Source organism: Saimiri boliviensis, chromosome 11, assembly GCF_048565385.1.
Source record: "Saimiri boliviensis isolate mSaiBol1 chromosome 11, mSaiBol1.pri, whole genome shotgun sequence".
NCBI lineage: Eukaryota > Metazoa > Chordata > Mammalia > Primates > Cebidae > Saimiri > Saimiri boliviensis.
Window position 1 is genome coordinate 72532508 of NC_133459.1, and position 26018 is coordinate 72558525.

Below are 26018 nucleotides of genomic sequence, written 5' to 3' on the forward strand. Positions count from 1 at the left end.
CCAGTCCAGTAAAAGATGCTTTTGAGAGGAAAATGTGCTCCAAGTGTCACATCATCACATTTTTTAATAGATATAATATTGTTTCTTCAAACCCTTACAGATATAAATTCACAACCACAAAATATAGGGTATCCTTTGAAACATATGCTTTGACCAGAAGTCTTTCCTTTTGTGGTGAAGTTTCAAGGTGGAGCATTTCTTTAATTTGTTTCTTAAAGAAGGATTCCCCCAAGATGGAGCAGTAAGACAAATGTGGTGTAATAATGCAAAATTTGGATTTTCCTATGCATATCTGTCCCAGGGATGGAAGAAAAAATGAAGATGTTCAGATGGATTGAGAGTGCCTATGAACAAAGAAGATACATTTGAAATCTCCCATCTCTCCCATTAGGAGCATCACATCATACAAGAAATTATCCTTTAACTGCCCTTTATTCTATTTCATAAACCAATTGCGGTATAACAGCAACTTTATGAGCTTCTTCTCCCCCTGCTTTGACACCAAAGAGCAGAGCTAGAAAATGGAGATAAAATGAAATGCATAGCTGTTTTATCTGTACTTGAGACCGTTTCCCTTAAAGTAACAAAACATGCAGACTTGGTTCAGTCTTCTCCTAAAGCCTATGGCCAAATTTCAGTTGAGTTCCTCTTAAACTGATTGGTTCCACAATGCAACACATCTATTCTTACATTCTGGCACCCATGGCATCAATAACAAATGCTGGCTTCCATGCCTTACTGATTTTACTGCTCCTCCCTGAGGGAGAGCCCACCCACCCTTGTGGGACATATGTCCACAATCAGATTTCCACTGGAGTCCTGTGGGGCAAGAGGCACTAGAACATCACAGGCCAGTAAAGTTGCATGTGGTATGTCAGAAGACTGATTATGGTTATAAAAGGATCGCAAGTTTATGATAGCATCTATCTTTGCCTGAAATGAAGTCTTGTTTATAGCCTGCATACAGGAAATATTTTGCTAATATTTTTGTATTAGTCTACTCAGAATTAAGATTCCCTCTTAGGTATCCTACTGCCCCTCATCTCATCCTCCCTCATCACAACCTTCCTCACATCTATCTGACCAGAGCCAGTCCTAAAAAAGGTGAGTGGGAGAGGCCAATTGATGGGAATATCGCTATCAGTGACATTTTCTCTCGAGAGTTTATGTGCTACCTAAGATATTTTGACAGAGACCTTTCTTATGAAAATAAATATGCCAATCCTAATGCATATGGCTAGATGCCTTAATGAAATGTAGATGACTGGGTTGGTTATGAAAACTCAGCTATCAAAAGGTAGCAAAAGCAGCAATAGCTGTTGACAACTGTCTCACTTTCACAGAAGCGATGAATGGCTTTCTTGCTTCAGAGTGGAAAGAAAACTGCCTCCTTCACATAGTCCTGTGGTTCTCTCAACAGTGGCCTGATCCTGAGCCACTAGGTTCATTCTCTGGACACATCCAGGACTACTGCTTCAAAGGCCATCAAATGGCATCAAATGCCACTGGCATTTAGACATAAGAATTGATATACATTTAAAATTGGGGCCACCAGGAAGAAGAAAACAAACAAAGCCACCTGCTTTGAGAAAGGAAATCTCTTTCCTTTTTCTTTACTGCTATCTCCACCTTCCTTTTTTTTTAGCCATCATTTGTTTGGCATTCCCTGGGTATTAGACACTGCTAATTGTCTTAGGTGCATTGCCAACCTTATGAATAAGTGCTATTATTTCTTCCATTTACAGATGAAGACACTGAGGCTTAGAAATGTTAAGTTGACAAAAGTCACAGAGTTAGCAAGCAGTGGAATCTGTGCTGAAACCCAGATTCGCCTGATGCGAAAGCCTGTGCTTTCAGCCATCATGACATGCCGTCTACATGAAGTGTACCCTTCTTTACTCCAAACCCAACATCCCACCTGGCCAGCTTGGGTCCAAATTAGACATTCATTATTCATATTTGCCTGGCCTCCGCTATCTGTTTTCATTTTAAACGTTGCTTTTTCTTTGCAACCACTCACCAGTAACCATTGTCCAAATTCTCTGTTCACAGGATCTGGAAGACCTGCCTGGTTCAGGCTGGTTATAAAAAATTGGGGGATGTACTGAAAGACTAACAAGTAACAACTGAACTTCTTTTCTGACGCAGGCTATGTATCCGATCCCATGAGCCCTATGCATTTTCATTCTTGCCGAAATAGTGGCAGCTACGAGGACAGCAGCTGACAGCATTCGGCGTATACCTAAGGAGAGTTTTCCCCAAAATGACAGCAACAATTCCAACCTTGGCAAGCTGGCTTCCAACTATAATATTTCACTCTCAAAGGTCTCCTTAAATTGGGCTTATTTGTACTGGTTCTATTTAATTCCATAGTACAAGCAGGCTTTGGATCTGTACCTAAAGAACAATAGGCAAAAGAAACAAGACAGAATGTATATGAAGAAATGTTTTTAATTCTGTAAATTAAGAAAGTGTATACTGTTACTTGGAGATGGAGGCTAAGTCTGTGGTGGACAGATAATAATTATGTTTTCCTAGGCTGAATCATGTAGACATGTGTCTGACAGCCATGGGTTTGATTTCTTAGAACTTTGTTCATCTTCTTTTCTCGTTATGTTAGTTTTAGTGTTCACCTCTGTGATTAAAGATTCTTTGGTGATTGCTGTCAGAACAAGAGGTCGTGGATGCTGTGGGGTCAGTTATGAAACCAGCCCAAGAAGGCAAACCTGCCATTTTTTAATGCTAGAGTTTTGCACGATGTGGTGGGAGAATACCTAATGTGCCTACTGCCTTCAAGAAATGAGAAATCTGCCCTCCATTCTGGTTCCTACTTGGAAGTCAGGAATGATTCTGTGAGACAAAATAGTTTTGCTATTGAAAGACAAATGGGAAGAAACAGCCAGGAAACTGTATTCAAGGATAATCATGCATTTCTATTTTGGCAAGAGAAGTAAGATTAGCAAAGGAATTTTGGATATTCTCTAAATCAAGGTTTCTCAAACTTGTCACTGTTGACGCTTGTTGACAGGGTGGGGGGCTGCCCTATGCATTGTAGGATGTTTAGCAGCTTTCTGGTCTCCACCACCCCCACAAATGCCAGTAACACCCCCTAGATAGTGAATTTTATGAGTCAACTTGACTGGACCATGGGATGCCCAGGTATGTGGTTAAACATTCTTTCTGGGTATGTCTGTAAAGGTGTTTCCTTAAGAGATTACTATTTGAACCAGTACACTGAGAAAGGCAGATAGCCCTCCCCAGTGTGAGTAGCATCATCTAATCCACTGAAGGCCTGAATCGAGCAAAAAGGTGGAGGAAGGAAGGATTTGCTCTCTGCCTGACTGCTTGAGCTGGAGCATCCATCTTCTCCTGCCCTTGGTGCTCCTAGTTTTCAGGACTTCAGACACCTCAGGTTGGAATGTACACTATTGACTCTCCAGCTCTCAGGCCTTTGAACTCTACCACTGGCTATTCTAGGTCTCCTGTTTGTAGACAGCAGATCAGGGGCCTTCCCAGCCTCCATAATTTCATATATATATATGAAATTATATATATATAATTATATATAAATATATATATATTTCATATATATATATTTTTATGAAATTATGGAGGCTGGGAAGGCCCCTGATTTTATATATATATATATATATATATATATATATATATATGAAGATATATATATATTATATATCATATAAGATATCTTATATAATATAAAATATTATATATATATCTGATTGGTTCTGTTTCTCTGGAGAACCCTAATACACACTCTCAAGTTATACAATCAAAAATGTCTTAAGACATTCCTAATATGCCATGGGGGACAAAGTTGCTCCAGGTTGGGACCCACTTCCCTAAATTCAAAGAGGATAACCACGGACCTAAAGAGCAAACAAAGGAATTTAGAGCCTGACTCTGGCTGGCTGCATTTAGGCATACCTGCTTTCTCCTCCATACCTGCTTTACATATGAAGTAATGTGGATTCATATGTAAATAGATTGGATAATTAGATAGTAGAAGTGCTGATTGCTCCTTAGATATCTGTGGAAAGTTCCTGTCTCCTCCACTTCTCCCTGGCCAGCTAGAAAATATGTTTTTAGAGGACAATTTCTATCAAAAGAACAGCAACCCCACCTCTAAAATCCCTTTGAGCCTCTTCTTATGGCTTATGGTTGCAAAGTCACAAATCCTGGCATGCTCTGATTAGCTTGTGGATAGACCAGTGTAGGTTCAGAGACAGAAATTAAAAGCAACATAGTACTTCCGACTAGATTTACCCTCTTTTAGCCTCCAGCCTTTTCATTTCCCTGTCCAATTATTCTGGAGTCACAGATACTCCATCCGACCAAGCAGGTTCCCAAAGGACTTTATATTAAGCACTGAAGAACCTGAAGTGACGGCTCAGGCATAAACCCTTCTGGCAAAGACTGAGAAGGAGAAAAAGGAGCTGATTAAAGAACACCTGTCTCCATAGCTTTCCCTCTATTCCTTTGCTCTAGGTACTCTAGGAAGTGAAACAGCACTTAGTCCAGAATACTTTGGGGCTTAATCCTTTTATGAGTTGAGTTGAAAGAAATACCTTAGAGAGTTGTTTTAAAAAGATAGTTTTAACTAAAAGACTCACAGTATACGTAATGCCAAATGTGTGTATAGTCAGGGCAGTATACAGTGCTGCGGTAGATCAGGTGCCCTCCCCGGTCATATCCAGAGTGAGGATTGTTTGCTTCTGAAATGCCCTTCTTTTAGGAAGAGATTTTCTAGAACAGATTTCTCAAGATCTCTTTTTTTTCCTCTCTAATTAGCCACCTCCTCTCTTCACACTCCATTTCCTGATGTTGCTGCTTCCCTCTGGCTCTTGTCTTGTCAAGTATTTGCAAATAATGAGACTAATGTATCTTGATTCCTGAGAAGGAGAACCTTTTTGCAGATGCCAACCTGTAGCTCACAGACCCTTTTCGTTACTGCACCCTTAATGGGGCCCAGGGATCATCTTAGAGCTTGTCTCAAGACCACAGGTTTTACGAGGTTTTTTTTTCCTTCCTTGCTGAAAAATGTCTCACTAATTGCTTTCTTTTTCTCCCAGTAAAAATGAACTTCTAAAGTCATGTTTTTGCATGCTTAGCACATTAAATTTCTTTCTATGTGCATGCAGCACTGAGCTCACTCCGAAGATGTTCAATTAACTGTAATTGTAAGCCAAATTATAGCAACACCAGGAGAGAGTTATTCCAACAGAGTGATTATTTGGGTTAAATTATTTCCAAAGCTGACATTTCCCTAGGAAAGAGAAAAATATGGGTGCTCGTGGTAGGAGAAAAGGCTAATGCTAGGCAATCCATCTAAAATGAAGTGTCTGATTTCTCTCTCTGTTTCTTTCTCTGTCTCTCTCTCTTTTATTTTTCCTTTTGCTTCTGTCCTTCTTTTCCTATTTTATTACTTTGTTCTCTCTTTTATAACAATAAGCAGTGGCTTTGGAGTCACTCAGATCTGTCATAGTAGTTGTGTGACCTTGGGCACGTCACTCAACCTCTCTGAGCTCCAGTTTATCATCTTCAAGGTAATGAGAATGAAATTTATCATTTTGGCCAGGCGTGGTGGCAATTTCAGCACTTTGGGAGGCCAAGACAGGCAGATTGCTTGAGCCCAAAAGTTCGAGACCAGTCGGAGCAACATGGTAAAACCCTGTCTCTACTAAAATTACAACAACACAACAAAAATTAGCTGGATGTGGTGCTGCACACCTGTGATACCAGCTACTCAAAAGGCTGAGGTGAGAGAATCCACATGAGCCTGGGAGGTCAAGTCTGTTATTGATTGTACCATGGCCCTCCAGCCTGATGACAGAGTGAGACCCTGTCTCACAAACAAACAACAATTTATCTTGTAGATTTGCTGTAAGGATTTCAAATGATATAAAGTATGTACTATAGTTCCTGAAACACCATAGCAACTTTCTTTCCCTTTCTTTCTTTCTTTCTTTCTTTTTTTTTTTTTTTTTTTTTTGAGATGGATTCTCACTCTGTCACCCAGGCTGGAGTGGTGCAGTGAGATCTCAGCTCACTGCAACCTCTGCCTCCCGGACTCAATCTATCTTCCAGCCTCAACCTCTCAAGTAGCTGGGCCTACAGGCATGCGCTACCACACCCAGCTAATTTTTGTACTTTGTGTAGAGACAGGATTTTTCCATGTTGCCCAGGCTGGTCTTGAATTCCTGAGCTCAAGAGATCTGGCTGCCTCGGCTTCCCAAGTGCTGGGACCATAGGCCTGAGCCACCAAACCGCCCAGCATATGTTGTTGTTTGTGTTACTGTTACATGACCTTGCTTCCAAAGAACTATATTATAAAAGGAGAGCATGAAGACGGTGAAGATTTTTTTCTCCATTGCAAAAATAACTATCAATGTCCCTAAAAAACCTCATCTTTGCAAATAGCAAGTTGCAGAGCCTACACCTTTGAGGTAGTTTGAGCCGAGATCCAGCAGACCTTAGATAGCAATGCCTTGTTTATCCTAAAATTAAATCAGATGACAAATCAAATCCTTGGAGCCAAATGCAAGAACCAGGAAGAGTTCCCCAAGTAAGGGAGACGCTAAGTGGAAATGGAAAGAGAACACACTTATTGAGCACTATTATGTGGCCAAAAAAAAATAGTTTAAAATATAATATTTGCCCTAATTTTGTGCACAGCCCTGGGAAGAGGAGATTTAAAAAAAAATTATTATACAAGTGGAGAATTCATGCTCAGAGAAGTGAAGTAATGAATCCAATCTTGTATAGAATAGAGGCAGGTTTCAAACAACTTTTATCTTGCACTCGTGTCCATGATTTTTTCACTATCTAACACAGCCTCCACCGTGATGGAGGAAAGGGTAGAAAAACAGCACATATTCCCAATCCAGAATTGCAGTGAAAGTGAACAAATCTGCAGTTCTTCAGTCCTGAGGAAAATTTGGAAACTATCACAGGAGAAGTTTCAGAGGCCAAAAAAAACAAACCTTTTCCTGATTGCTACAGCTTATTATTGCAAAGTAAAACAACAACAACAACAAAAATAATCATTGTTATTTTTCCCTGTTGTAATTATGGAAGAAAAGGAACTGGAATAATCTCAAGGCAAAAAAAAAAAAAAAAAAGAAAAAAAAAAAAGCATCGCTATTTTCTAGGCAGAAAGAACCAAAAATGATTGACAGAAACAGGACTCTCACCATGATAACCAAGAACAAAAAAGTTATAAGGGCAAAGCACAGCAATTAGGGAAGCCAAGGAGTTTCACATTTTCCTTTCCTCATTAGCACACTGGGTAGGGAAAGTGAGGAGAGAGGGTATAGCCATTACCAGTAGGATTTGAATACCGTATTTCTTCTTAGTTTTGTTTTGCTTGCAGTTACTCAAGCATGCAGACTGAAGGGCTCCCGCTGATCAATTTGCTTCCATATTTCAAGAGCCACAAGGGCAACAATGAGCCATTTGACATGTGCAATCCCTTCACTAGGTATCAGCTCAAGACTCAGCTGCAGCAATAACAGACTGTGGTCCAAGACTGTCTGCTCAATTAGCACCATATGCAAAACATGATGGAGAAGCAAAGTTCCTCTCTCTCCTTGGACATCCTACCTTTATGAGGCTAACTAGAAATAAAAAGAGCAGGGGTTGCACATTTCTCCTCAGGCCAGAGATCCAAGGCATCACAGCAACTGACCCAGTGGCAGGGTGCTAATTAAATTAGGCTTCTTGAATTAAAACACTGCCACGGGGGCCAGGCCCTGCTGATGAGGACATGTCTGTAAGCACTCCCAGCCTGGCTTTATGTTTAATTAGTGAGATAAAAAGAATATTATCTCAAGTATCTGTCTTTTAAGCAATGGGCTCATATGCAGAAGAAAGTTATCTTCACCATCTTTAAAGAAGATTTTTAAGCGCACTAATGTCACTGACCTCAATCTCTTCTTTTTTTATCTCAACTAATCAGGGAAGGGTAAGATTGAAGCAGGACCATGAAACGCAATGAAAATAATTTGAAAGTTAATTTGCCCTTCAGTTTTTACTTATAATAATCCATGGTTTGCTTAACACCACTTCAAAAATTAGTCTATGGTAAAGAATATCAGACTTTTCTTTAAGAGTATTTTTTTTTTCCTGCAACTCAAATTCATCTGAGGAATAAGAATTAATGTCAATATTGAGGGTACCTTGAGGTGATCAGAATAAAAGTGAATGAACACCAGATGACACATGTTAATCCTATACAGTTATGGAAATATAAAAGGTGGAATAGCAAGCATTTCTTAAACTTCAGCCAGCAGCAGAATTCGTAGAGGACTCATTATAACACAGGTTGCTGGGCCCACCAACACAGTGGAATCAGAAGCCTTGGAAGGGGGCCCAAGGAATTGCATTTCTAACAAATTCCCAGAAGAGGCTGATGCTGCTTGTCCTGGAACCATGCTTGCAAAGCATGGGCATAGTTGTCAAGGGCATGAACTTTACAGTTAGGCTTGAGTGAATGTCTGGCTCCTCCCTTCTGGGTGACCTGCGCAGCCATGGGCAAGTTACTTCATCTCCCTCTCATCCTCAGATTCCTCATCTGTAAACTGGAGATAATGATTCTTACCTCAGAGAGGGGATTAAGTGAAATTAATGCATGAAAATCACTTATCACAGGGCCAGGCACATGATAAATGTTCCATATCAATTGGCCATGCTTGGTATAACATGACTGAGAGAGGAATCAACCAAGCACTGTGGGTTAATTATTTCCTGGATGCTAAGAGAACATTATGGCTTGAGAAAATGCGAGTGTTTGTAAGATAAACCCTAAAGTAGGATGCTGCAATTGAGGCTATACAACAAAAGGAATATGAAAATAACACAAAAGCACAATCTTATCTGGATACAATTATAACTCGATTAGCAATATAGTTAAACAATTGCTAATATATTTACAGAATATGTAGTAGACATCTTTTAGGTCCCACCTCAGACCTTGGCATCACCCTATACACTTGGGCATTAAGCCATCCACCATTACCATAACCAACTTTAAGTGGATAAAACCTCACCATCTTTCACTTAAGGGCAAGGCAGTTCCTTATTGCCTCTTGCTCTGTTCCCTGGAGCTCTCCTGTTGCCTTGAGGAGAAATGTTCCAGGTCTTCCCCTGCCTTGCAGAGACCAAAACCAGGAAATAAATTTTTCTCCCTTCTCCACAGCACCCTATTGTCCTGAGGCACAGTCATTCTTAGAGCCCCAGAAGACAATTCCTTGAAACTGATGTTGCCCTGGGTCCCAAACAGCATCTAGCTCAATAACACTCCGTAAGATTTGCTTTCTGTCCTCTCCCTTTTCACTCTGACTTTCCTCCTTTCAATTCTACTTTTATGGGATTGCAAGCCTTTAAAAAGTAGCAGTTTCTGAACTTTTGCCTCAGGCTCTGCTTTCAGGTGGGACCTAACTAGGATAGATGGTATACAAATAAATTTTGACCAGTAGCTCTTCCTTAGTGCAGAGTGGTTTGTGGAGTGGAGGAATAAGTGAATTAATGCTCAAATGAGAGTAAGAATGAATCAATAAATGAATGAATGGATTTAGTTGAATGTTGGGATGAGACGATATTTTTAGTTCTTTCTTTCAGCCCCTCCGGCGTCTCCTGTTGTCTCTGTTTTCGCTGTTTCAGTCTCTTACGTGTGGTATGTTGTACTCAGCACTGCTGTGCTTCATCAACCCCTTTGCAGTCCCGCTATCATCAGCAAAATTAGGGGGTGTTACTAGGAATTTGCTGCCTTTGCTCTATATATTTCCATAAAGTAATTTTTTTCTCTCTCTCTTTATTGTCGCTGTCATTCTATTAATCTTCCTACTTCCCCACTTTATTAGAATCCAAATCCTAACTTTCCTACTTTATTAGAATATTAATTTTTAAACTTAATTTTTTTTTTTTTTTTTTTTTTTTTTTTTTTTTTTTTTTGAGATGGAGTTTCGATCTTTCTGCCCAGGCTGGAGTACAATGGTGAAATCTCAGCTCACCACAACCTCTGCTCATCACAACCTCCACCTCCTGGGTTCAAGTAATTCTCCTGTGTTAGTCTCCTCCTGAGTAGCTGGGGTTACAGGCATGTGCCACAACGCCCAGCTAATTCTGTATTTGTAGTAGAATGGGGTTTCTGCATGTTGGCCAGCCTGGTCTCGAACTCCTGACATCAGGTGATCTGCCCCCCTGGGCCTCCAAAGTGCTGGAATTGTAGGTGTGAACCACCACGCCTGGCCTAAACTTCACATTATTAATAGTATTCTTTTTTTTTTTTTTTTTTAATCTCTATTTGCTTGTGCAGTGTCTCCACAAGGTGGCAAGGAGGACATTTTTCCTGCGTTTCAGAATATTCTGTTATTTGCATGAAAATAATTGGATTCTTGGTGTGGTCTGGGGGATACTAACCCCCTAAACAAACTGTCCTCAGGATGCTTCTTGTTTCTTCCTTTTAAGTATCCCTCGCCACTTTAGAAGACTAATGAATGCAGTGATCTTTCATTATTTGTGTTTTTAACTCTTCAAAACTCATTAAACCTGGGCTTCATGCATTTTTTTTTAACTCTAGTCCGGAAAGACTCAGGAAGCAAAAACTCAAAATTTTCTCTAGGAGAGCTGCACCTAATCTACTACAGTATAGTTCCCCCTTAGTTATAGTAATTGCCTGCCTGTCCTTCAACCATAGTTCTGCCCAAAGAGAACAAGAAAGCTAAATAGAAAACAGAACAACAAGCTGCTGGTAATATTAGGCCAGGCATAATCTCAGCATTTTGGGAGGCTGAGGCAGGCAGATTGCCTGAGGTCAGGAGTTCGAGACCAGCCTGGCCAACATGGTGAAACCCATCTCTACTAAAAATACAAAAAAAAAAAAAAAAAAAAAAAAAAAAAAAAAAAAAATTAGCCATGTGGTGGTGTGTGCCTATAATCCCAGCTACTCAGGAGGCTGAGGCAGGGGAATTGCTTGAACCGGGGAGGCGGAGGTTGTAGTGAGCCAAGATCACACTGCCACTGCACTCCAGCCTGATCAATGGAGAGAGACTCTGTCTCAAAAAAAAGAAGCAAACAAAACAAGACGAAAAGACTGCTGGATTGGAAAGGTGCCATGTTAAAGGTAAAGATAAATACTAAAATGCAAAGTATAAAACAGCAACACAGGATTGTTATGCTTAGTGGAACCCAAGTGTCTAAAATGTTTTTTTTAGCATTCACATATTCATGAAAAACCTTTCACCTCTTGTTGTACTAAGTCAATGCATTCATTGGGCAAGTTCAACTGGTCAAAGCTATGCAAAGCAAGCACATTTTAAAAATTTTTAGTAATTACCATAATAGGCTATCTAAGAAAAGACTGTCTCAGTTAATTGGTTTCAACTGAAGAAACATTAAGCTTTAGGTAAAATGCATGTTTAATAGAAGTAATAAGTTATTAATACAAATGGAAATTCTGCATAATGTACAATAGTGAGTAGTGGAAACTGTTCAAGTTGCTTGCTTAAGCTAAATTAGTTTGTTCCTTTCCCCACCCTGTCCATTAAGCTGTTAATTGATTTAAAATATTAATACAGCTCAAGTCACAGAAAGATACCTCCTTGCTTGCAATTTTTCCATCAAATGTTACTGCTGTATCAAACATAATTATTCATAACATAAGCCTTCATTGTAATAAATCAGAACTGCATTGCACAACAAATGTTGTGTTTACAAATGTTCTTAGCCTAGTTAGAAGATCCTCTTTCATCCCCTTATAATGTTAAATAATCTGCCTTAAAAGTCATGTTTTCACTTATTTTTATAGATTCCATAGAGCTCATTTTTCCTGTGGTGCTAATTTATGGTGTATGTTGGTAAAGAATGGCATTAATAACTGTCCAAATAACACTGCTCATTTAAAGGGGGCTATTAGTCGTGTCTCCAAGGAGAAGATGACTGGTTTTCTGTACCCTTATATAGCTGCGTGTCACCCTGCCGAGTCACTCAGGGATTTCATAGCAGAGTACACAACAGGCAAATGAATGTTTGTTATCACTAATTAGAGCTTTGGCCCACGATGACTTTGGAAAACTGGAGCAAACTGTTTGTGTCACAAAGACTCTCTTTTTCTCCGTTCTTTTCTGGTCTAGTCAGAGACAGGTACAACATTCTCCTTTATGTCTCCCTTCCACTAGGCCTTACCCTAGCTTCAACTTTTGAGTTTTAAAACATTTTTACGTTATTATTAACTTTTCATTTTTGAGACAGGGATCTCATTATCTTGCAGAGGCCAATCTTGAACTCTTGGACTTAAGGGAACCTCCTACCTCAGCCTCCCAAATAGCTGGAATTACAGCCACTGTGCTAGGCCCCCACCTTGAGCATTCTTGGTTTTTTGCTTTTGTTTTTTGAGATGGGGTTTCTTTTCTGTCACCCAGGCTGGGGTGCAGTGGCATATCTTGGCTCACTGCAACCTCCATCTCCCAGGTTTAAGCAATTCTCCTGCCTCAGCTTCCCCAATAGCTGGGATTACAAGCATGTGCCACCATGTCCAGCTAATTTTTTGTATTTTTAGTAGAGACGGAGTTTCTTCATGTTAGCCAGGCTGGTCTCAAACTCCCAACCTCAGGGGATCTGCCCGCCTCAGCCTCCCAAAGTGCTAGGATTACAGGCATGGGCCACCGCTCCCACCCAACTTTGATTTTTTAGTAAACCTTTTTTTTATTTTAGATAATGATCAAGTCACAGGAATTTGCAAAACAGTGTACAAAGAAGTCCTACTATTCATCATCCATTTTCCCCAAATGGAATATTTTGTGTTAGTATAGCACACTTCCAAAACCAGGAAATTGACAATGGTCCATGTTATGGTTTAAATGTATGTGTCCCTCCAAAATTCATATGCTGCAACTTAACACCTAAATTGATGGTATCAAGAGCTGGGCCCTTTGGAAGATGATGTGATTAATGCCCTTTTAAAAGAGACTTCAGGGAGTTTCCTTCTCTCTTCTGTCCCTTCTGCCATGTGAGGACATCAAGACAGTGTCATCTATGAGAAATGAGCCCTCACCTAACAAGACGTTTGCCAGCAGTTTGATCTTGGACTCCCCAGCCTCAAGAACTGAAAAAAAAACATTCTCTGTCATTTATACATTAACAAGTCTCAGATACAATCATGTGCTGCACAACAGCGTTTTGGTCAAAGACTAACTGCATATAGTATGGTGATCCCATAAGATTATAATGAAGCTGGAAAATTTCTATTTCCTAGTTATGTCTTGATGATCTTGACTCTGCATAGGTCTAGGCTAATGTGTTTGCATCTTAGTTTTTAATAAAAATGCTTAAAAAGTACAAAAATAGAAAATTTTTAAAAGAAAAAAGCATATAGAATAGGTATATAAAGAAAATATTTGTATATCATATACAATGTGTTTATGTTTTAAACAAAGTGTTATTACAAAAGAGTCAATAACAAATTAAAAATTTATAAAGCAAAAAATTATAGTAAGGTAAGTTTGACTTACTGAATAAAACAATTTTTAAATACATTTAGTGTAGTCTAACTGTACAGTGTTTATAAGGTCTTCAGGAGTATATGGTAATGTTCCAGGTCTTCACATTCACTGACTGACTCATCCAAAGCAACTTCCAGTCTTACAAACTCTATTCCTAGTAAGTGCCCTATACAAGTATACCACTTTTAAAAAATCTTTCATGCCATATTTTAGTGTATCTTTGCTATGTTCAGATACACAAACACCATTGTGTTACGATTGCCTACAGTATTCAGTACAGTAACATGTTGTACAAGTTTGTAGCCTAGGAGTAATAGGCTACATCATATAGACCAGGCTACAAGATCTGTTTGTGTTAGTACATTTCCATGTTTGCAGGACAAAGTTGCTTAATGTGTTCTCAGAATGTATCCTTGTCATTAAGCAATGTATGAGAGTGTTTTGTTATAGCAGCATAGACTGAGACAACCCACTTCCCCTAGCAAAGGGTCCTGTAACTTACTATGAAGTAGAAAGAGGCTCTGAGTCCATCTTATTTTATCAGCTGCAGCAGACAAGTTACAAAAAAGTAAAAAAATAATAATAATAATAAAATAAAAAATAGGGTTCTCAAAATACTTAACTCCTTTGCTTTTCTAAAGTTTCATACAAACTAGCTGTTTTCTTGACCCATATATGAACCCTGCTTGGAGTTGAAATAAGAGAAGAAATACTACTAACAAGGGCATTGCAATTTTGAATGCCACTAAAAAGAATATTACAATGTTAAATGTCAATAGCAAAAGCACTGTGATTTTAAAATCTCTTCACAACCATTTAAAGACAATTATGTTAAACCATTATGTAAGAAGCTTCAGTTGTGAAAAAATGGTCTCAACTGCTAGTATCTTTATAATCAAATTCAAACCTTATTCCTGGGAACTTGTACCTATTTATATATTGGTACATATGAATATTTTAAAAACATACATGTATTCTCTTACTTTTCAATTAAATAATATGGTTATTTGAAAGATTGTGTAAAAAGTATGCCTTTTCTAATATAGGGACTCTATACTTTGAAAGGCATTCCCATTATAACACTAGTAGAGCCTACATGAAAGACTTTTTTAAATTGCCGAACTTGCAGGAAATAAGGAAACTCTTTTTCAAAAAAAGTGAGTGAAAGCCACCAGCAATCTTGGTAAGCAGAAGGGGAAATCAAGGTTTCTCTGAGGACAATGAAATACTAGTGCTAAAATTGGAGATAAAACCTTCAGAAAACAATAAAGGGAAGAAGATATATTAAAGACTGGCACATTAAACAGGACCCCCAAAAATTATTCACAAATTCACAAATTAACTGAATACACATGCACAATTAAGAAACAAAGCATCGTGAATATGGAAAGAACAGTGGAAACCATCATGAATATAGAAAGTCAGTGGAAAAAACAAACTGCCCAACCAGACCACCAAGAATTCCAGATTGTGGAAGAATCCATTTCAGAACAGAAAACAGCTGCATGTAAAACATTTAAAGATTTTTTTTAAGTGAAATGACCTGAAGTATGAAAACTTAACAAGCAGCCCGTGACCTTAAAAATAATCAGGTATATTTGAATTAATGACTGCATAAAACCCTAAGAAAGAAAACATGTAAGCTGGGTTTGGTGGCTCATGCCTGTATCCCAGCAATTTAGGATGCCCAGGCAGGCAGATAACTTGAGGTCAGAAGTTTGAGACCAGCCTGAGCAACACGGCAAAACCCTGTCTCAAGTAAAAACACACAAAAAATTAGCTGAGTTTGGTGGCTGATGCCTGTAATCCCAGATGCTTAGGAGGCTGAGGCAAGGTTGCAGTGAGCTGAGATTGTGCCACTGCACTCTAGCCTGGGCAACGGAGTGAGACTCCGAAGAAAGAAAGAAAGAAAGGAAGAAAGAAAAAGAAAGAAGGAAGGAAAGAAGGAAAGAAAAAGAAAAAAAGAAGGAAGGAAAGAAAAAAGAAAGAAAGAGGAAGGAAGGAAGGAGAAAAGAGGAAGGAAGGAGAAAAAGAAAGAGAAAGGAACATTGTTGAAGGAGCAAGCTCAATGGATGTATTAAGCAGAAAATTATACACACATACATTTTTTAAAAATTGGCAGATAACTGAAAAAATTACATAGAATGCAACGTTTAAGAGGAAAAGGGAAGAAAAATCTCAGAGATTTTTTGCCTCACCTATGAGGAACTAAAATGCCTGTCCTATCTTCTTTTCTGTGCCACTGGATTCTACTCCATGACAATAATGTCAGGTATGTGTGATAATAACCTGTAAGTGGAAACCACCATTACGTACCAACAGGTATAATCTATGAGACTGCCTTGGTCTTTTCCAGCTCTTCTCCTCAGGCTACTCTTGTCTAACTTATTTTTCTCAAAACCATTCTTGTTTTTTATACCCTGATTTCCCTTGAAGATGAATTTTGGGGGACAAGATGAATACACACTGTGATTTGACCATTCCCAGCCTCCTCAGGATCAGCCAAGGCAGATGTTTTTCAGGGGTGGACTGGACAAGTGTGTAGGTTAGAGGCACTTAGTTTAGAGAAGATCCCTTGATTTGAGTGGATAGAGTTGCACAACCATCTTACATTAAGCATTGTGGGTCACATGGGCTAGTGATTGCCACGAACATGGGCTCTCTACTTAGACAAAGCACTTAACACACGATGGCTGTCCAGAGGCAACATCAGTCCCACATCCACCAGGACTCAGCTTCACAGATCTTATGGTTTGCAAATGATGATGAAGATCTGAAAAACAATAGGATCTAAATATTGTGGGAGAAACATTCTACTCCAGGAGAGGCCTCAGTGCTGAATGGAAGGATATTTATTGACATCTTACAGAATACTAGTGTATAACTCAAATACTGTGTCTTGGATGTTAGAGCAATGATCCCACTATGACTCTTGTAATTGTAGTAGCACTGTGCATTGGAAACATTGTAATGTAGCAATATTATGTATGAGAGATGAATCTCAGTGGAAAGGAGGGAGGGATAGAATATTGTGGCTAATATAGCATACTCTAAAGCAATGGGTCTTTATCATGGCTGCAAAGAGAGCTTTAAAAAGTACTGACGACCTGGTCTTAGCCCAAATATTCTAATTATCTGGGTGAAGCCTGAGCATAAGGATCTTTAAAGCTTCCCACAGGACTCCTGTGCAGCCTAGGCTGAGAACCACTGGCTAGGGGGTCTCAAACTTTAACATGCATCCATATTACCAACACAATTTGAATTCTAGGTTTTCAAAATCTGGTCCCTGTTGTAGCAACATCAATATCACATGGAAACTTGTTAGAAAAACAAAATCTTGAGTGGCTTGTAGCCCTATTGAATCAGAAATTCTAGAGATAAGGCCCAGCAAGTTCTATCTTACTAAGCCATTCAGTCTTACACAGTCCAAACTTTGAGAACTCCTGTTCCAGATGGAGCCACATTGCCTAAGCTGAGTATCAGCTGTGATACTTCCTTGCTCTGTGTCTTGAATATGTTACCTCACCTTTCTGTGCCTCAATTTTATCATCTATAAAATGGGCTAATAGTACCTCCTCGTAGAAGCTTAATGAGTAAAGGAGAAAAAGAGGAAAGCTAAAGAGTAAAATAGTAAAAGCATAATGAGTTGAGATGTATTAGACTGCTTTAAATTGGCTTGTGAAATAACATGTAGGTCTACTTTTTGATCGCAGTAGCTATTCAAACTGGAGATTAGTGGTGGGAAAGCTGGGCTGCACATATCCATCACCTGGGAAGATTTCTTTTTGTTCTTATGCCCAACTTGTACTCCCAGAGATTGAAATCTCTTCAGGAAAATTCTAATATGCAACCAATATCATTAATATGCAGGAATTTAGATTTTAGTTTAAGTCAATTCGTGTTTGCTTAGATAGGTTTGTAATTCGTTGAATTTTCTAGAGAGTTCAGTGCTAAGTGGGGAACCATTAACATTATGATTAGTTCAGTGGGAAGAGTTTCCATTCATTCTTAGAGATTTTCTTTAAGTTAATTAATGGCAGGGGTATGTGTGTGCATATGTGCTAAATATCCACTGTCTCTCTCTAACTGACCTTGACAACCTCAGTGGGGATTATAAGAGGACAATGACAAATTTCCGTGACCTCTAAGATCCAGACGACCAAAATGTTTCACCTTACACTGCATTTGAAAACTTGTATCTCCATGTTTGCAAGGCAAGAACTAAATTAGCTGTTAAAAACAAAAAACAAAAAAACAAAAAACAAACAAAAAAAATGAGTTATAGAGAATAAATTCGATTAGAAATTAAGATTCTGTGTCTCTGAAAAGAAAATCTGACTAATGAGAAGCAGCATTTTGAAGTGAAACAAGCTCCAGACTTAACATAGAGTTTCCAGCTCTGTTTTTGTCCCTAATCAGTGTGTAACCCGCTCCTCAGACCCTCTGGGCCTCTGCTTTCTCAGTCTGATACATAAAGGGGGACAGGTAGAGCGACATCTAGTGTTCCTACCAACTCTAACATATTATGAAAATTACTGGTTTTTCTCTTCAGTCCAGAAAGTCAGATACTCTATGCATCCTATCAACATCACTGAAATCTGGGCTTAAAAATTTTTAAAACAGCATGTAACAATGCTCCCCCAGTCTGTACGTTAATTCAGGTATTCATTCATTTCCATATATTTATTGAGCACGTACTGTGTCCCAGACACTGTTCTTGGCACAGGGGATTGTATGTGGACCAGAACAGATCACATCTCTTCTCTCATTGAACTAATACTGTTCTATTGAAGAACAAATCAGCCTGTGTTAACAGGAAATGTAATTGTTAGAACTCAGTTATTTTTCCCTTCTTCACAACATCTCACAGTTGCATTCCAATAGATGTAACATAGAAGATGAGAATGGAAAGGAAAGATCAAAAACCTGACTAAAATGAAGCTTTTAAAGTAATAGTCTTAAAAGGAGAAGCGGATTCAAATAAATCATCCATTCCCCTGAGAGATTAAAGGCCATTAATTCCTTAGTCTAGTTATTTCCAAACATTTGTGTATAAGGTACAGTTTTGAAAATTAAAATTTCTCTTGCAGAGTGAGGATTACTATTCATAGTTACAGAATTATTTATTATGCTTGATAGCGCTTTAGAAGAGGTCTGCAGAGCACAGTCCTCAGCCCAAATCTGACACTTTGCCTCTTTGTATAAATAAAGATTTTTTGAGACACAGCCATACCAATTCCAATTCTTTTAAATATTGTCTGTGGCAACTTTCATTCTAAAATGGCAGGGTTGAATATTTGCAACTTTATATCCCACACAGCCTAAAATATTTACAACCTGGTTCTTTACAGGAAAAGTTAGCTAATTCCTCCTCGTTAGCACTGAAATTTTGTTTGAATACAGCTGTTAACTGCCCTGTATTAGTCCCTTTACACACCACTATAAAGAACTACCTGAGACTGGGTAATTTATAACGAAAGAGACTGGATAATTTTAATTGACTCACAGTTCCACATGATTGGGACGCCTCAGAAAACTTACAATCATGACCAGAAGGTAAAGAGGAAGCAAGTCACATCTTACATGGTGGCAGGGGAGAGAGAGAGATCAAGGGGGAGCCTGCCACACACTTTTAAACCATCAGATCTTATGAGAATTCATTATGAGACAGCATTAGGGGGATGGTGCTAAACCATTAGAAATCACCCATGTGATCCAATTACCTCCCACCAGGCCCCACTTTCAACACCTGGAGATTACAATTAGAGAGGAGATTTGGGTGGGGACATAGAATCAAACCATATCATGCCCTGATGGTTCCTTTCCTAGAAACAGCTAGACATTATGCTAGGACTTTTCCTCCTTATAGCAACACCAAGCTGCATGACCCACTCATTTATTTTACTGGCAGATATCACTTTAATAGTAAGTAGATAAAACAAATTTTGTACATTAATCACAATTTTGGCTATTGACTTGGGATGACTGCCAGGCCACAAGAAATATGGCCCTCAGTTATTGATTTTGTCCTTTATACAAGGGGGCTTACATATATCTGAAAGGGTTTTGAAAAACAGTATCTCCTCACATGTGTTTATATTTACATGTAAAAATTTTTATATATTTAAGTAGTTACAGATGTAACTTCTATTATTTTATAAAACAAGACATTTTAAGATTAAATGGTTGTATCTTTTTTCTACATGTGTCCAAAGACATAAAAATGCTGTAGAAATTCCATATCATCTTTATCCATGTCATGGACGCAGTGGAGTGCCACCCTGACACTCTCTTCATAGCGGACACTATTGGCCTCCAGCACCCTGGGGTGGGGTATGCTATCTGAGTTTCTCCACAGGAATTGCCCAGCCCAAGATTATGCTTGCTCTTGAGTAGGAAGCCAACATCAAGTGACTGTCCTGTTGTGGGGACTTAGAGGCCTGGTCCGTCGTCTGCATTTGGCCATCCCACGTCCATAGCTCCCCTTTGATGAGTTGCACCTCTGTGGCAACTACATCTCTGTATCTTGGCCCATTTCTGCTTTTTCAGTTCTTCATTGCGTTGTTCACAGGGCATGCCCCAATAAACCTGCACACAAACCTCTGATCCAAAGTGTTTCTGGAAGGATCTGACCTAAGACATCCATTTTCAAAAGTATGTGGCTAAGCTCTTCTTTAGTGTTAGAAAATCTCGTTTTTTATTTTCTTAAACTTAGATTTCTGTTCCATTTTGCCCATAGATACGTATGTTACTTCAGTGTATTTTTATACTTAAATGTCTTTTACTTCTCACCCTGTCATAATTATCTATCATTAAATTATTATACAAATTAAATTTTAATTTAAAAAAATTCTTGTGACCATAAGACGCTATGTGCTAAATCTTACCTGGACTGAGTTATCATTGCAATTATTAGTAATACACATTGGATCAAAACAACATTCATACTATAAATTTTGGCAAATATTACACATAAAAAGTAAAAGTAAAAATGCATCTAAGATAATGATTTCTATTTTTAATTAGTTTGTATGTCTGTGAATGAATATTATTTACTGCTGGAATAACAGTGTTCAACATCACTTCTATTCCACTTTCTGTTTTATTTTATAGATATAAAAATATAGTAATTATGCATGTCACATAAATAAGTAATTGGGAATGGGAGTTATTTTGTTATTCTGTATAACAATGCTCTTATTTGAAGTCCTTCTGATTTGCCAAAATTTAGAGACTGATAATATACCAAAAATATTTCCATAACTTATCAGCTGGCAATTCAATCACATCTTCATTTAGTTGTGTTGAAAACAAAGAATTTAAAACCAACTGATTTGCAGAAAGATTTGTTAGCCAGTCATTAAGGTCCTTTCTTATGCCATATTTCAAATTGTTTCTTTGTCTGATTTGTGTCATTCTAGGGATCATTGCATCACAGTAAACTTGGTAAGTGAATGAAGAGTTGGCCTCTATTGTGAGCAGAAGATTGGGGAATTGAAAAAAGACATTGACTGCAGATTAGTTCTCAAGTCCATTTTAAGATAAAGTGCATATGGAGGTTAAGCATCTGCAAACTAGCCTTGCCAGTGAATCCCATGAAAAGCTTCATCTTCCCTGGGAGGTACAGCCATACCAGTTTGAAAGTTTCTGTGTCTCATGATACCAATTTCTCAAACAACTGTGAGATTTCTCTCATAATGTATGGGTCCCTAATATGTTTAAGTAGATATTTAATAAAGACCAGGAAACATTTGACAAAGCAGCAAGACTTAGGCACTAGCTTCTCTGTCCCAAGAATCTTTTGTGTACTGCATTTTCCCTAATTAAAAATAAGGGTATTTCAACTTTCCAAAATATTGTAAGAGTCCCACAGATTTATTAAACAGTTTGAGCCTTCTGGAAAAAATTACAAAAAGCATGTGCATTCTCAAATTCCAGCATTTCATCTTGCAAAGTTAGTTTCCAGTTATTTTGAAAAGCATAGTTTTCCTGTCACAGGGTGTGATATTAGAATAAAGAACAAAAAACAAAGGGAAAAACAAGAGGAGTGAGTCTGAGAGCAACTTTTAAAGAATTTCAGCTGTATTTATTCCCTGTCCTCTTGTACTTCTTGCTGCTGGCCATGGTGTCAGGGAATTATTTTTTAAATGACATAATCAAATGGTACAGAAAACAGAGAGGAAATATTACCCAAGGTCAGAAGCGGCTTCTTCTGGGCTGTCCTTGAGCCTGCTGGAATATTTCACTTACTAGATGAATCTTCCTTAAGGCTTTCTTTTCTTTTCTCAAACAATAATTTTTCCAAAGGCAATAATTTTTGCAAAATTACTGATCTTAGAAGGATTAAGGAACTCAACTGTACTTTAAATTTACAACACTCTTAGAAAAAGCTTAACTCAAGAAGTTCAAGCAGAAAACCTAATTCCACCTACATTTCCTTTGATTGCCTATTTTTCTTTTGAATTATTTTAATAGTCTTTTTTCTTTGATTGACACTAGCTGAAAATATAACTCCCTTCTCACGGATAGAGGACCTATTGAGGAAGTTTAATTTTTTCCCTTCCATAAATAAACAAATACATGTAGAGGTTCACATGTAATATCTTAGTATCTATTTAAGATACCTCTCCTTAGAAGTAGTGTATATGATAAGAAAAAGTCCAAATTTTGAGTCAGATAACCCGAGACTGACTGATTTTTAGACAAGCCACCTTATTGAGCTTTTGTTCACTTACCTATAAAATGGTGATAGGTGATAATAATTTTCCTCCCTGACATTATCTCATGTGTGTGAAAGACACATATGAATGTAGAAATCAGTATAAATACATATACTGTATTCAAAAATACAGCCCAGCAAAACTAATTCTCTCTTCTCTGCTCTGGGGAGTTCAAATATTATAAGGAAAGAACACAGAGATTAAAAGTCAATTCTTATTTACAAAGAACCATTCACATGTATCTGTAAACATATGATTGACATATGTTTTAATAGTGAAGAAACAGGAAAAAAATATTTTCAGGTGGACATACAAATAATTTTATCAACATAGTATTTGCAGGAAAATAATTCACTTATTCAAAATATCACAATACTAAATTTCACAGTTAAACTCACATGCAGATTGTAGAATTATGTTATCGGATGTTTTGATGAAATGTGTTAAATATAAACATAATCCAATGCAATTTCCATTTAGCACATTGTACAAAACTCATTTTTCAATGGGATTAATAAGTTTACTATCTTTCCCATAAGGTGCAATGTATTCAAAGTGCTCTGTAGCATTGAGGTTGAAATCAGGAAAAAACTACTGTTAGAGCTCCACGGTAATACAGCTCAGTAAAAAATGAACTTGAATATAATGTAGATGAAATCTACTCATAAAACTTTAAGACAGATTATGGCGATTTATGATGTGCAATGTGATATCCTTTAATAGGGAGTAGGGCAGAGGGACTCTGTGCATCTATCAATACAATCATAGTAAAAATAGGTTTAATACTGACTTCACCACTTTTATATTGGGTGCCGTTTCCTAGAGAAAGAACGAGACAGATAAATCAGAAGACAGAGAAAGATAGAGAGACAGAGAGAGGCAAAGAAAGAAAGTTCACAATGCCTCTGCAGTTCCCTTTCCAACTGAGACTAATCCTTAATACTATCAATAGCCTATGACAGCAGTTTTCAGACATCAGTGTACCTGAGTATCACCTGAAGGGCTTGTTAAGATATAGATTACTGGACCCCACCAAGAGTTTCTAATTTAGTAGGTAGGAGAAGGAGCTGGGAACAATTTACAGATGATGCTGTTGCTGCTCATCAAGGGACCTATCTACTGTCTGGCCCAGTGTAGTTTTTGATTATTGAATGGCCCTATTATACATTAAAATGGAAAATATCTATTTTGATAATATGCTTGGTCCCAAGGGACCTTGAATGTAATGTGGCCAGCATGAATTATATGATTTAGAGCAGTGGTTGTCAACCTTGGCTACATAGAAGAATCAAGTGAAAAGTTGAAAATATATATACTGATGTATAGATCCATCAAAACTAATTAAATTGGAATCTCTGGGGTGCAGAAAAGCATTGAGTCATTATAAAAGTGCCCCATGAAAATATAATGTATATTCTGGCTGGAAAATCACTGCTTAAGGAAATTTTTTTTACCTCCTCACATAAAGAAATGATAGATAAACACATGCACTCTGGGACACTGGTATGTCTTCAAGTAAATCAAAACCCCTAGGCTGATATATAACTAGAAAATAATATCGGGGGTAATTTAGAATGCAATTGTGACTGTTGATTTATAATGAACTGCAAGGTTAGCTCACAGGTTTGAAATAACAGAACTTGGGAAGGTGAGCAGCACACTCATTTAATCCAAGTTTCTTTTCCGTTGAATGACAGCAATTAAAGAGTCTAGAATGTTGGCATACATGCTGATGTGCGCTGCCTACTGCTAAAATTATTATACTCACTCTGCTTAACTTAATTATTTACAACTTTTATTTGAATTTGAATGGCCCTGTAAATAAGGTCCCAGGGACCAAATGCTACAAGCTACCATTTTACTAATCTACCCCAGAAAGTAGAACTACAGAAACACTCACAGAAAACAAAGAGCATTTTGAAATAAGACTTCCCTTTATTATTCTGGCATAAATTAAAAGAATGAATATTTCTAAGTATAAGTACGTATACATTCCATGAAATCATATTTATTTATTTATTATACTTTAAGTTCTGAGGTACATGTGCAGATCGTGCGGGTTTGTTACATAGATATACATGTGTCACAGTGGTTTGCTGCATCCATCGCCCCATCATCTACATTAGGTATTTCTCCTAACGCTACCCCTTCCCAGTCCCCTTACCCCTTGCTATTCCTCCCCTAGCCCCCCATCCCCCAGGCCCCAGTGAGTGATGTTCCTCTCCCTGTGTCCATGTGTCCATTGTTCAACACCCTCTTATGATGGAGAAAATGCAGTTTGGTTTTCTGTTCTTATATCAGTTTTCTGAGAATGATGGTTTTCAGTTTCATCCATGTCCCTGAAAAGGACATGAACTCATCTTTTGTATGGCTGCATAGTATTCTGTGGTGTATATGTGCCACATTTTCCTTATCCAGTCTATCACTGATGGGCATTTGGGTTGGTTCCAAGTATTTGCTATTGTGAACAGTGCTGCAACAAACATACATATGCATGCATCTTTATAATATGAAAGAAAAGTTCATCATCACTGGTCATTAGAGAAATGCAAATCAAAACCACATTGAGATACCACCTCACACAGTTAGAATGACAATCATTTAAAAAATCAGGAGACAGCAGATGCTGGAGATGATGTGGAGAAATAGGAACGCTTTTTCACTGTTGGTGGGAGTGTAAATTAATTCAACCATTGTGGAAGACAGTATGACAATTCCTCAAGGATCTAGAAACAGAAATACCATTTGACCCAGCAATACCATTACTGGGTATATACTCAAAGGATTATAAGTCATTCTATAATAAAGACCCATGAAATCATTAGCTAAAATAACTTAGAGATCTGCAGCAATCTTTAGTTTTGAGTGTACGTGGAACGACATTTAGAGCTCATTGTCACAGGCCAATTCATTAAAGCCCTAAACCACAGATTTTAAATAAATTTCCCACGTATGAAACTGAGATTGTGGAATGGATTTGGGCTCTGTATTGTAAAATAAAAAGGACTTTAGACAAACCCCTAATATTAGGACTGGGCCTTCCAGTGATCTTTGGTAAAAGTCAAACATTTGAAAATTATCATTTTTGTTTGAATAGTGTTAGGTGTGTAGAATGTGTAACAGCCTCACAAGTTTTTCCAGGAGGAACAATGGCTCCTAAGAAGGGTCCTACCAATCTACTTGAGCTATTCTCAAGGTGCTTACTGAGCTACTGACCAGGGCTGACAGATTGGGAATCATCTCAGACAAGTATAGCTAGGAAGTAAAAAGAAAAGAGAGAGAAAATCAAGAGTCCTGGTGAGATGCTTGGGTAAATCTTTCTCCACTCTTTACGTCTTCCAGAAGACATCTTTAAGTTATCCTGAAAAACAACAAAAAGGATAGTAGTACCAGAATAAAATCACTCACAATAGTGGAAACTGGACACTAAGAATGTGAGGGCATTAAGGAAATGGCAGGATGTGCAAAAACATAATTTTAGTCTTTAGTTCCATTCTTCAAGATTTATAACCTAAATATTTTACGTATAGAATATAAAATATTTTATATATGTAAAATATTCAACATAGAATGCTTATATTTTGTATCTGTAAAAATATGTATTAAACACTGCAAAGCTGCAAAAATGAAATCATAGGGACCACTTAAAGGCAAATGATTACAAACAACCTTCGTCTCATCCTTTAAAACACTAGAGTGGAAATGAATTGTGAAATAGAGTTTGATTCTTTACTCTTGTGGTCTGTCCTTTGCGGCACATTCTCCTCTGTATTTCCTCTTT

The 26018-nt window shown here is 37.9% G+C and overlaps 2 protein-coding genes across 10 annotated transcripts in view; one reads left to right on the top strand and one right to left on the bottom strand.

Annotated features, from left to right (window-relative positions):
* TNNI3K (TNNI3 interacting kinase) overlaps window positions 1-3514 on the top strand; it is a 323082-nt gene extending 319568 nt beyond the window's left edge. For 4 of the 8 annotated variants that reach the window (XM_074381016.1, XM_003921411.4, XM_010347570.3 and 1 more), the window contains one exon: window positions 2149-3514. In XM_074381016.1, coding sequence (XP_074237117.1) covers window positions 2149-2225 — 77 coding nt within the window. In that variant the 3' untranslated portion in view covers window positions 2226-3514. Of the gene's footprint in view, window positions 1-301 lie in introns of all 8 variants that reach the window. The other 4 variants (XR_012512451.1, XR_012512453.1, XR_012512449.1 and 1 more) reach the window with 3 other exon arrangements.
* Window positions 3515-24152: 20638 nt separating this feature from the next.
* The window catches only part of ERICH3 (glutamate rich 3), a 109879-nt gene continuing 108013 nt past the window's right edge, over window positions 24153-26018 (bottom strand). For both annotated transcript variants that reach the window (XM_074381021.1, XM_010347526.3), the window contains one exon: window positions 24153-25598. The gene's annotated coding sequence lies outside the window, so the exon portion shown is untranslated. The remainder of the gene's footprint in view (window positions 25599-26018) is intronic.